Below are 12,954 nucleotides of genomic sequence, written 5' to 3' on the forward strand. Positions count from 1 at the left end.
CGCCTCCTCCAAACACATGAATGCATTTCGTAAATCCACGTAATGAATTACAAACTAAATTAATTCAATTCTTCTTGGAGCACACTATACATACCTGTCCAAACGAAAGAGAGCAACCATGGTATCGTCTTCCATGCCCACCGGCCAGGAGCGGTAAAAGCTGATTTATTTTCATCTTTCGTTTACATTTATGCATTTGGCAGACGCCCCCTGAGATCCAACACACAACCTTGTGCTGTTAACACAATGCTCTTACCACTGAGATACAGGAAAGCTTTCACGATCAAGGTTTTTTTTTTTTTAGATTTACTTAGTAAATGCATCGGATTTCGTGCAGGCTTATCTTCAGGTGAAAGCGTGAGCAGGCCAACATCAATTCCAATGAAGCCCGCATCTACATCTGAGTCCGAAATGAAGACTCAAAAGATGACAACAGTCAACCTGAACAAATACCTTTGAATCAACCTGACGCAAAATTTCATCCAAGCGTTTTCCCGCATTTCCTTCTTTTTTCTTGGAAAATTCAAGAGTGCGTGTCCAATGCTGAGCAGAACCGTGATCTCTGATTTTTCCAGATATGCGATTGAATTCTGCGCAGATCTAAGCACAAAACACAAAACGGTTCTTTACGTTCAATTCAAAATCCCAATCCGGTTGTGAAGAGCAACAGAAAAAACGTGGCTTTCAGTAAAAAGTGTCGTTCACTTCTCCAAGATCTCACAAACAGGAAGCCAGGCATGAACGACATCCTTTCTCCTCAGGGCAAATGTGCTGTCTTCATACTGAACGTTGAAATAATACGAGACTTTAAGCTTCTCATAGCAACAGAGATCGATTACCCTGCATTTAAATGTGTGGTGTTGTGATCTGTGGCGGTTAGGTTTGTGCTTCTTTTGGATTGTCAAAGACCGGGATTGGCTGTAGTCATTAGATAAAGTCTTTAAAGGGGTAGTTCACCCAAAACATCTTTGTTTGGTTGAATACAAAGGAAGATATTTGGAAGAATGTCAGTCACCAAACAGATCTCATCCCCCATTTACTGCCATGGTAGGGAAAATATATGCAATGGTAGTCATTGAGAATGAGATCTGTTTAGTTTAAGTGAACTATCACATATCCTTTAAGTGTGTTGTGTCCAGTCCTGGAATGTATAATGGTTCTCAACTGATTTGACCCCACATTTTACCATGGTCATCAAGCCGTGACCCACTTTTTAGGACAGAATGACTTGAATGACTAATGCTGATGAATGAACAGCCTATGAGTTAACATAGATCCAAATGAACTAGGAAACTATAGACCGATTTCAAATCTCTCATACCTGTCCGAAATACTAGAAAAAGTAGTGTGCACTCAGTTGTGCTCTTTCTTACAAAATAACAACATGCACGAAAAATTTCAGTCAGGCTTTAGATCTCATCATAGCACTGAAACTGCGCTCGTTAAAATGACAAACGACCTGCTTATAGCATCAGATAAAGGTAACATCTCACTCCTGGTCCTGCTTGACCTTAGTGCTGCGTTCGATACCGTAGACCATAACATACTTCTAGATCGCTTACACAATTATACCGGTATTGAGGGACAGGCACTACAATGGGTTAGATCTTACTTGTCAGACAGACATCAGTTTGTTTATTTAAATGGGGAATCATCCAATCTAACGCAAGTAAATTATGGATTAACTCAGGGATCGTGTTATGAACTGTGTAGGAGAACCCAAGTGCAGGCAGCAAAAACAGAGATGAAGGGGTTTACAAGACTTTAATATATAAAACAGAAAACAAAAGCCCACAATGGGGTAAAACAAACAAGAACCGAAGAAGGACTTAACCGAAACAGACTAGAACTAACACTCACAAAGACTAACTAATACAAAACACTAAGCATAGACTTGACTTACTAAACTCTAGCAGGTTAGCGGTACAAGAACGGCATACAAATACATCCAACGTACACGTACAACAAACCAGCACAAGACAATAGACAAGAGGGCATTATATATGGAGACTAACAAAGGAGATAACGATGGGCAGGTGTGGGTAATGACACACAGGAGGAAAGCTATACTAGGAACGAGAGGGGCGGGGCCAATGACGAGAATGTCCTGATTGACAATAATATGTTTCTCTCCACATAAAACACGTGGGTCTGTCATGATTCTGCCCCTAGACCAGAAAATCAAGACAAGAGCAGGCAGAATCATGACAGATCGGTTCTGGGACCCCTGCTGTTCTCCACATGCTTCCCCTCGGAAACATTATTAAAAAACATGGAATTAGCTTCCATTGCTATGCAGATGATACTCAGCTATATATCTCATCAAGACCAGATGATTCCTCCCAGCTATCCAAATTGGAAGAGTGCATTGTAGATATAAAACATTGGATGACCTGTAATTTCCTTTTAAATTCTAATAAAACAGAAATATTACTTATCGGACCAAAGACACGCAAACCAAATATTTCTGATTATAAACTGCAAGTTGAAGGATGTACAGTTACTCCAACAAATACAGTAAAAGATGTAGGCGTTATATTAGACAGCAACCTGTCATTTCAAATCACATCTCAAAGTGACAAAAACAGCCTTTTTCCACCTAAGAAATGTTGCCGAAATATTCTGTGCGTTACTGACGCGGAGAAGCTTATTCATGCATTTATGACCTCAAGACTTGACTACTGTAATGCGCTACTTAGTGTTTGTCCTTCATCATCAATAAACAAACTACAGTTAGTTCAGATAATACCATCACATAACCCCAATGTTATCAACCCTTCACTGGCTACCCATTAAGTATCGTATTGACTTTAAAGTTCTTTTAATCACTTATAAAGCCTTAAAGGGTTTAGCATCTACCTACCTAACAGAGCTTCTATCACACTACAACCCATCACGCTCTCTAAGATCTCAAAACTCTTTTGATAACACCTAGAATAACTAAATCCACCAAAGGGGGTCGAGCTTTCTCATACGTAGACCCTAAACTCTGGAATAGACTTCCTGATATTATTCCAGGATCAGACACTCGCCCAATTTAAATCTAGATTAAAGACGCATCTTTTCAGTCAAGCATTCACTTAATGCAAAATATGATAAATAAACCACCAGGAGATGCTGACATTAGATATTATTTACTAGAATAATTGGATTTATTATATAAAACACCATGTAGTGTGTTTTACCCTTTCTTGGGTTTTTCGTTTTTCCCCTGTAAAGCAGCTTCGGAACAATGCAAATTGTGAAAAGCGCTATATAAATAAAATTGAATTGAATTAAGGTTAAGGCTATTAAATAGCAGTCCCAAACTAGTTTTTTTTGAGCCAGCGCCGTAATAAATGAACTGTTGACGAAATATAAATATTAATATCAAACCTTCATGTAAATCCTTTCCAGCTAACATAGGGAGTAGCAGTTATGCAAATTTTTGGTGCTTTAGCTTTATTTTGGCACGTTGCACGCCATGCTCGTAGTTTGGTTTGCGCTTCTGTGAAGACAGCACGCTCCATTGCTTTTACGTGAGTATAGCACTTTAAAACGTCTGACAGGACACGATAGTTCGTTTTTCGGAGGTGAAAGACATATAAGTTTGGTATGAGTATAAGTTAAAACGCATCTCTTCTGTCAACATTTAGCTTTTCTGTTTTCTTATTAAAAATTAAATAAATAAAAATATTACTAACCTCACTATTCTTAGCTTTGTATACTGTGCTAGGCTTTAATGGACTAGTTTGATGCACTTATGTATTTTGTTGCCTATGTTGTTATAATTGCTTCCAATGTTTCCTCACATGTAAGTCGCTTTGGATAAAAGCGTCTGCTAAATGACTAAATGTAAATGTATGAAAGCGAGCGCTCACTCGCTCAGGCATCTGCCAACAGCTTTTAAGCCTGTCAAAAGTCTCGCATCAGAAAACATGCAGAATTATTTTTGCTGTTGTTGTTTCTTAGACTGTATACTTCCAGAGCCATATGGTTTTAATCGTGTGGCGACACTTTGTCAGAATAAAAACTAAAGCACACATACTACAAAACACTGGGTAAACAGACTTGTTTTACAGGAATTTAGGCAACTGTCAAGCTCTTCGAAACCTGCTGTTCACCAACCTGGTCAAACTGGTTTTCTAGGCTGACCAGCTAAAGAAGTATAAGCCCCTCAAAAACTAGCCTGCTTTAACAGTACAAAACAAAGCCTTGAGCCTTTCATGGGGCTGTTGAATACGACAAATAGAGAATATAAATACACGCATGGACTCTCTCTCTCTCTCTGAAAACACTGATGGAGTGTTGAAAACACTCCCAACGACTGCAAATACTTCAACATTCATTACTGAATCAGACAAGTTAAACACTGACCTGAGAACAGCAGCATACGATCGAGTCTTTCCATTGCCGATGGCTTTACAGTATGAAATTAATCTGAGACAGTAAAAATATTGAATAAAAAGTAAATACGTTTGCAATCATTTAGTTTGTGTTCGTCCGTCATTTTCCTACACAAATGTCAACGAGTCATCTTTACGCAAAAGTATTCCCAGTTTATTGGTACAGGGGCTTATTTCCATTAACAAGTGTTAAGTGTTATTTGTTTTTTTTACTCGATTCAAGTAGTGTATGATGTAAATGACGTGGATAACGCTACATGATGTAAACATGATAATGTTAACTCATTAACTTCATGTGATGTTATTTCGGGAGACATCTTAAACATTTTGTCAAATATGCATGATGTCAATGGCAGAACAAAATGAAGAAAAAGAGCGAGAAGAACATGTGTATTATTTTTATTTCTAGTTTGTAACTTTTTGAATTCTTATTAACAATGAAGTCAGCAAAGCTATGCCATTAGGAAAGAAACTATAGGATTGAACTTTCTGAAACCATGTCATCATACTGTACTTGGCAGTACGCAGAGATTCTGTTTGGAGTTTCTCTCTTTGTTCTTTTTCTTCTGTGATTTATGTTGAATGATGATTAAATGTAAAATGTACCTGATAAGGACAATACGTTGCTATTATTATAAAAAAAAATGCGTTTTAGCACTTTAGCCCAAAGGTTCACTAGAAGTGGCTGTTAACGGTACTGGCTTACATACGTCCTCTAGGTCACTGTAAAATATAACATTTGATATTTTGAAAAACAGCCTTATCTGATATGTGTTTGCTCTCTATTTAGCAGTTATTAAGAGATTATTTATTGTGGGTATATCTTTGGGATCATTGTGTATTATTTCTGTAAGTTTCACAACATCATACATATTTTCATTTAAAAGATGTACTGGAACACTGTCTTTATTCTCTTGACTGGATTGAATCTTAAAATGCTTTATTATAAAACGTGTTATATATCATGTTTCTTATTAGGGGTATAAATAGCTAATATAATCTAAACATAAACGACTTGATTTGCTATTTTAAGAAAAATGTAAACATGCACATTTAGTTAACTTAAATATGTTCATTCTTATGTTTTTTATTTAAACAAATGAAGTGTTACTGAAAACGTTGTGCTATTACTTTGTGTCAGTACAGTTTAATGCAGTACAGTTGGTTAACAAAATGAACTTTGTTTGGACTTGGCTGTGAAACCAGAAAATATTGATTTAGGTTTTTAAGAAAAAAGTGATAGAAAAAGTCATCAGGGCCCCAGAAGAGCTTTAGGCCTGACAACACCCATCAGACAAGAGTCAGGACGAAAGAGAGAACCTCATGTTCCTCGCTACTCCACCTTACACATCACAATATTAGTTTAATAAAAAGAAAATTACGTTTTAAACTAAACAAAAACTTTCATTTAACATCAAGGGCAACTAACATGATAGAACCAACATCAGAATTGAGTATTCAAACAGCTCAAGGTATAACTATATGAACCCAAGATACAAGTGTAAATGAAAGTGTTATTAATATTTTCCTGGTTAATAAAATATTTAATATTTTATTTTTATATGTTAAAAAGACATTATAGTTCGACAGTGTCATCTTGTCTGTTCTGCTTTTATTTTGAAAAAAGCGCCGTTCTTCTTCGGATGTTAAACTTCCCGCTACACCTGCTCACGTATCGTCTGAAGAACGGTAAAAAACTTAAAACCTTTTGAGTTATTTATGATGCTCATCCATTTAAATCTCGTAAAGAAACAGTTTACATGGTGATTTACTTATTTACTTATTATTTGTATTGCTCGTACATGTTATTTCTAAGAGCTCCGAACTGTGATGGTGTGTCGAGCTCGAGAGCATGTTAGCTGACGGAGAAGCGGAATGTGAGTTTATATTATTGTCAGAAGGGATTTGAAGTTAAAGACAATGTCAGTACTTCATTTGTTTATTGCACATGTTATCAATATATAAACATTCTTTCTCTGAACAATTATAATATATTGAATCTCATTTAAGCGAAGCATGTGATATTTAATGTCATAAATGCTTACAATTTTTTGTATTGTGTGTAAACATGATTTATATGTGAAGCTACATAGAAGCATTTTGTATTTCTTCTGTAGTTTTCATGGTGCTTATTGAGAGGAATAAATTAATTGACACCCGTTCTTGATGAATATAACCAAGGAGCAACAATAAGATCTTTTTGCTAGTTACGGATGCGGGTTGCCAGACTCCTGTGTTTGTTTCACTTATTGATTTAATACACGATTCCTAATAATAAGAGAAAATTACTGAAGATCACCTTGCGACCCCCCGGGGGTCCGGACCTCTACTTGAGGAACCCTTGTTCTGAGGTATTAATGCCGCCTGTTGGGAAAACCGCGTAAAAAAACAACTAACATTTTAATTTCGTGTTTGAGCGACTGGCTGCAATTTCACTGAAGCCATAACAAGCGACCAAACTAACAGAACTTGAGCTCGTTTAAAGGAACCAGTGGGCGGCTCTTAAAAGAGCCTTTGGGTGGATAAACGCTTGATACGCGTCGCTTTACTTGGAGCTGGTGTACTTGGTGACGGCTTTGGTGCCCTCGGACACGGCGTGTTTGGCGAGCTCACCGGGCAGCAGCAGACGCACGGCGGTCTGGATCTCTCTGGACGTGATGGTGGAGCGCTTGTTGTAGTGCGCGAGACGAGAAGACTCGCCGGCGATGCGCTCGAAGATGTCGTTGACGAAAGAGTTCATGATGCCCATCGCCTTGGAAGAGATGCCGGTGTCGGGGTGGACCTGCTTGAGGACTTTGTACACGTATATGGCGTAACTCTCCTTCCTGGACTTTCTGCGCTTCTTTCCTCCCTTCACGGCGGTCTTGGTGACGGCCTTCTTGGATCCCTTCTTGGGCGCGGGCTTGGCGGGTTCAGGCATGATGAAGAATAGACGAAGAATAACCGAAAGCCACCGCGCGGGGGTATTTATACACTCCTGCATGCAAATGTACAGCGTAACGTGCGCGCATTCCCATTGCGCGTCTTCGTGGTCCAACCCCTTAAAATGTTCTATTGGTCAGCTCAGAGGACCAATGAAAGCATTTCCCGCCCATGGCCTTAAGTTTGAAGGCGACCCTCCCCCGCGCGATTCAGTTTTCACTTCCGGCTCCTCTTGTGCTCTTCTGGGGCCTGTACCATGAAGCTGGTTTAGGTGGCTAGCCAGCTATGTTTCAGTTTAGTTTGTGCCAACCCTGGGTTTTATGTACCATGAGAGTCGCTCGGCTTTATTCGGTGTTCGTCGCCATGGTATCTTACGCTGCACGGCTAACCTGCTCCGGGGCAGATTATGTTCTGGATTCAAGATCTCAGACTGAAGTTTGACCAATCAGCTGTGAGCACAGAAACATATAGGTGACGTAACTGACTCACAGTGCGTGTTAGAATGGCTAGTTATTTTTTATACGGTTTAATCAAATAAAAATACTAATATAAAAATAAATATTACAAATATAAAATCAAATATTGTTTACTATATAGGTAAAATCAGATTTTACAGATTTGCTTTACGGCTTTCCCTTACACTCACATGAAATTCAATTTACTTACTTAAATTCCACTTTTATTGTATCACGTGTATTTGCATTGCAGTTTTTACATTCTTGTCTGTGGTGCAGAACATCTAGAAACACTTTCAGTTTCACTGTATTAGGACATTTTTCTTTGTCCTGAACCGTAGTTTTTATTAAGGCTTCAATGAAATGACTGACCCTGGTTAATGGCGCAAAGTTTATTAAATGTAAAGGCTTATGCATTCTGTTGTTTTATTAAGTGTAATTCTTATATTTTCTTCCGCTTCTCTGTGTTGCAGAACACACCGCTATTTTATAATTCTGAGCTCCGTTGTCTTTCTGCAAAAAAATAAACTCGTTTTTTTCTGCAGAGCATCATATCAGACTAAAAGGAGACCAACATGCAACCAGTCCACGTTATTTTTTTGGGCAACTTGTTTGACATGAACCATCAGTACACGATGCATTTAATGATTTTAAACACGTAAGATGTAAGAGTTTACAATGCAGAAGCGGTGCGTGTCATTTGCCTGTGAAATTAGCTGTTTGCAGCTTTAACAAATTTGTACAGAAGTTCAGAATATATGAGAATGAACTTTATTTGCACTCCTCTCATGTGTACTCTGAAGGGAAATGATGAAGCAGATGTAAGGTTAACTGCTTCTGCTGCCTGAATGGATGTTTTTTGTTCCGCGCGCAGGTTAAAGTTGCAATAGAACATTCAATGAACATTTGTTGTAATATTTCTGTACCCATGCCTTACATAAAAAAGTTGCCCGCAAGGACACGGACCCCTTGTAGTTCCACCGAGGACCCCACGGATCCTGTTTGCCTACAGCACTACAGTTTGCGCGCGCAAACTAATCTTAGCTTCAGGATCAAAGCTTGAGTTGACAAAGAAACTCCACGAGCTGCTTCATGGTACCAACAAAGCTTGATCACGTTGGTTTGGTTTTGTCAACCCAAAACTAATCCAACTACCCTGAGTTTGTTCAGCTACATTCACGGTACAGGTCCCTGTTATGTCTCTCAGCCCCACCCTCCTATCTCCTGTAATTTCTTAAGGGTTTCATTCCCATCGTCTGTTTGGTGTTTCACTTTAATTAGGGTTTTATTCCCATCAGCTGTCACCACTCTCCCCATGTAATCACTCCTCGTTAGTGTCTCCCTTTATATAGTCTTAGTTTCCCTCTGTTCAGTGTTGGTGCATTATCTACTGTTCATGCTTAACACGGATGTCTTGTCTTTGGATAACATGGTGTTCCTGTTCCAGTTTGTAGACTTATTATTTCTCTTTTATATAGACCTTGTTTTTCCCCTCGTGGAAAGTGTTTGTTTCTAGTGTTTGTTGGTTAGTGTGTTTTTGTTCTTGTTTTTCCCCATTGCGGGTGTTTGATTTAATAAAGTTTTCTGTTATACCTTCGTCTGCCTGCATCTGGGTTCTGACAGTACCATTTCGTGACAGTAATGTAGTCCATAATAGAGATTCTTCTGAGGACGTCAGGATTGTAAGGGTTAAAATAAAAATAATGAAATGTAAAGCATTAAAAAGCATTTAATAAACTAAATAATTTTATGTATTTTAATTTTTTTATATTTTTATTGCTAATGTTATATTCTATTCAATTCAATTTTATGTAGCGCTTTTCACAATGTACATTGTTCCAAAGCAGATTTAGAGGGTGAAATGAGAAAAACACAAAAAAGGGTAAAACACAGTTCATGAATAGTTATATAAACACCTAGTAAGTGATATCTAATGTCAGCAGTGTCATGTCTTATTTATTATTTTCAGGAGCTTGCCTGCGAGCATATAAACGTGCAAAGATGCCAGAGGTTCAGGAGAAGAGTTTCTGAAGCATGCCCCACATAAAAGAGGAGGGCAAGTATTTATCATTCAATATTAATTGGTTTAGTATGTGTGTGTTTTTGTGAATGTAAGATTTCTCAGATTAATTGTTGTTAATTGTTTAATCAAGAAATCAACTTTTGTACAATGACTTTTGTGTTCCTTTTTAAGGCTCAAGTGCCAGCTGATGATGACGATGAGGTAATATTACATTTTTCTTCCTTTCAATTTAATACTGTTAGACCAGGATCAGAAACATATTGCTTGTGAGCCAGAAACTCTTTTGGTGAATCCTTAAATAAAACAGTCAAAATAAAAAAAATCTTGTTTTATGTTTGTTTGTTTACTTGTTTAATACGTATTCACAATGTATTCGTTTTATTAACTAGCATTTCGATAAAATTACACTTTGCATAATTTCTCAGCAAACAACAGTAACAAGATTAGTTAATATTTTAACAATTTTCTTTTAGTTTATGTTTTCTTTTCAGCAGCGTTATCACAGTCTTCTGTGTCAAATTCGACATAAGACGAAATTCAGTACGTAATTGATTAACTCATGAATCATGCATGATGTGTAGAGCCATAAGAGGCCAGAATATGAACGCAAGTTTGCAGTAAACAGCGTCCTCTGCTGTTCAAAACATATATAGCGATTCAAATACAACCAGCTTGATTCGTCACATTTTATAATAGATTTTCAACCGGCTCGAGGTGAATCGTTATATCTCTACTCCAAGATGCATTAAAAAAAAATTACGATTTCCGAAATTACGTTTTTAATAATTTAATTTGAACAAAATAAGTACGTACTAAAGTTACTGGAGACTACAACAGTGATCAATTTGTTAATTATTAGTTGTTTTGAATGTTTTATGAAAATATTGTATGCATTTACCTCAAAGTATGTTGTAATATCAAGGGGATTAATAAGAATTGATTTTTGCCAAAATATTGCAGCTCTATGGGCATTAAAATATAGCAAGCTACTGTTCATGAAACTAATGAAATTAAATGCATATTTTCCCCCTACCTTTCTATAAAAAATAGTCTTCAGATGGGTCCCGGATTAAAGTTTTTACAGCTGGTTTCACACATGGAATGTTTTTTTATGTTTCTTTTGTTGTACCAACCCCAGCATCACTCACAGATCTAGCCCTGGAACGTTTTGGGGGGAGTAGACCTACGACCAATTAATGAACCAATTAGAATCAGTACGCCTATAGGCCTCATGTGTTATGGTCTACATGGCATAAACAATAGATAATGCAGGAAACAACAGAATATACTTTAATAAGACGCTTTGAGAAATTTTAGTATGATCTGAGAAATGCGCCACAGCGACCGAGAAAAATGATAAATGGTGTCGATCTGCCACCTACTGGCTCATTAGGCAAAGTGTTTGCTCCTCAGTTTTAGAACACAAGTTCGTAATTTAACAATGTTAACTGTGTATTGTGTTCATGGCTCTACAAAATTATATTTAGAAAATGTTACTGGTCTTGTAGGACAATACTTCTGCTCATGGCATGCTTTTTTCTTTGACAGACGCAGCTTGGACAGGTACATTAATTTTATGTATTGTTTAAATTATAACATATCTCGCTAGTTAAACACAAACAATTAATTTTATTCGATTTATGAATTTCAGTCTCTTTCCCTCTTCCACTCTGAAAGTGAGGATTGAAGTTAAGGTGTTGCTTGTTTGTTCTTTTTTGTTGTTCATAGTTCTTGTATTTGTCCAAATGTATGCCGTTCTTTCTGTTATCAAATTATCATCTTTATTTTCATGGTTTTCAAATACAGTTTATTTATAATAGAGATGTTCGATTATATTGTGTTGTAAATTTGATTCATTGTTATTGTGTTCAAAATATTGATAAATTGCTTTATGAAATTAATATAAAATGTATGTTTCTTTACCAATGACTTCTCAGTGTTTTTATCGGTCCAAAAAGAATCGTTATATCTTGAATATTAACGACACTTCACACACAGTTCTAAACCATAGAAGACCGATGTAGCAGGACAGTGACTAACACCGCAAGGCAGTCTACATTCAAGGCACAGCCAAAAAGGATGCTTCACATGTTTGGGTGAATAACAGGTCCAAAACGGACCACATAAGATGTGAAAATAACGTTATTAAACGCCCCAATGTTAATTAACAACGTAAAAGCAACGTAAAAAAACGTTTGTCCCGTTGTGAAAACGCGTATTTATAACGTAAAAAAAACGTTTGTCCCGTTGTGAAAACGCGTATTTATAACGTAAAAAAAACGTTTCTGTCACGTTGTGAAAACACGTATTTATAACGTAAAAAACCCCGACATTTTGTCGTATTAAATACATTGGACGTTATCACAACTTTTTCACAACTTGAAAAAAACGTTTTTACAACGTTTTTGTGTTTACTGGGTTACTGTCATGAAATGCAGGAAATTCACTACGTCACTATTACGTTGTCACAATGCAAGTGTGGTTATCATATTACGTAATCAAACCATTGTGATGTCAGATATGTGTTGATATATTCATATATAAATGGTACACTCACAATTCAGTTCATTTGGTGAACAACGATACATATTTTATTATTTTGCGTCAACTGTATGTAAATACATAAAAGCTATAAAATAGTTATAACACAGAATACATAACATATGATTTAAGTATGCGACACAATAAGTTAGAGATAATATTAACAAACACTTTGAAATGTGACTTCATGTGATGTTGTTGCTCGTTTTTTAGCTGTTTTCAGTGGAGTATGGACGAAACTCTATCAGTTATTCAGTATTTGAGATGATATGATACAGGTTTTGAACCTCCTGCATGATTTGTGAGCACATACAGTATAACACCAGGTGACTTTAACGGGACTTCAGGTGTTGCTTATCTTTGAGTGACAGCAGGATATTGGTTATTTTTTAGGCTTGTGTGGTAAGTTGATAGTTAAAATAACACAGTTGGTGTAGCAGATGTCGCTCTTGCGCTCATATTGTGCGGTTTCCTTTATTTGTCAGTTGTCCTTGTAAACGTCATAACAACGCTAGAGCTAGAACAGATGAATTATATTGACATATAGCAAAATGACGAAATTAATATGAACATTTATCCCACACGACATAAAATGACTCTCAAATCAAGAAAATACAACCATGACAGA

General features: G+C 36.9%; 1 protein-coding gene across 1 annotated transcript; it reads right to left on the reverse strand.

Annotated features, from left to right (window-relative positions):
• Positions 1 to 6,930: 6,930 nt before the first annotated feature.
• Positions 6,931 to 7,305, reverse strand: LOC306893403 (histone H2B-like; the record flags this gene model as incomplete). The annotated part of the gene is made up of 1 exon (XM_079455192.1): positions 6,931 to 7,305. The coding sequence occupies one exon, from the start codon at positions 7,303 to 7,305 to the stop codon at positions 6,931 to 6,933; it is 375 nt and encodes a 124-aa protein (XP_079311318.1).
• Positions 7,306 to 12,954: the final 5,649 nt, after the last annotated feature.

Source organism: Barbatula barbatula (assembly GCF_947034865.1).
Source record: "Barbatula barbatula genome assembly, chromosome: 4".
Taxonomy (NCBI): Eukaryota; Metazoa; Chordata; class Actinopteri; order Cypriniformes; family Nemacheilidae; genus Barbatula; species Barbatula barbatula.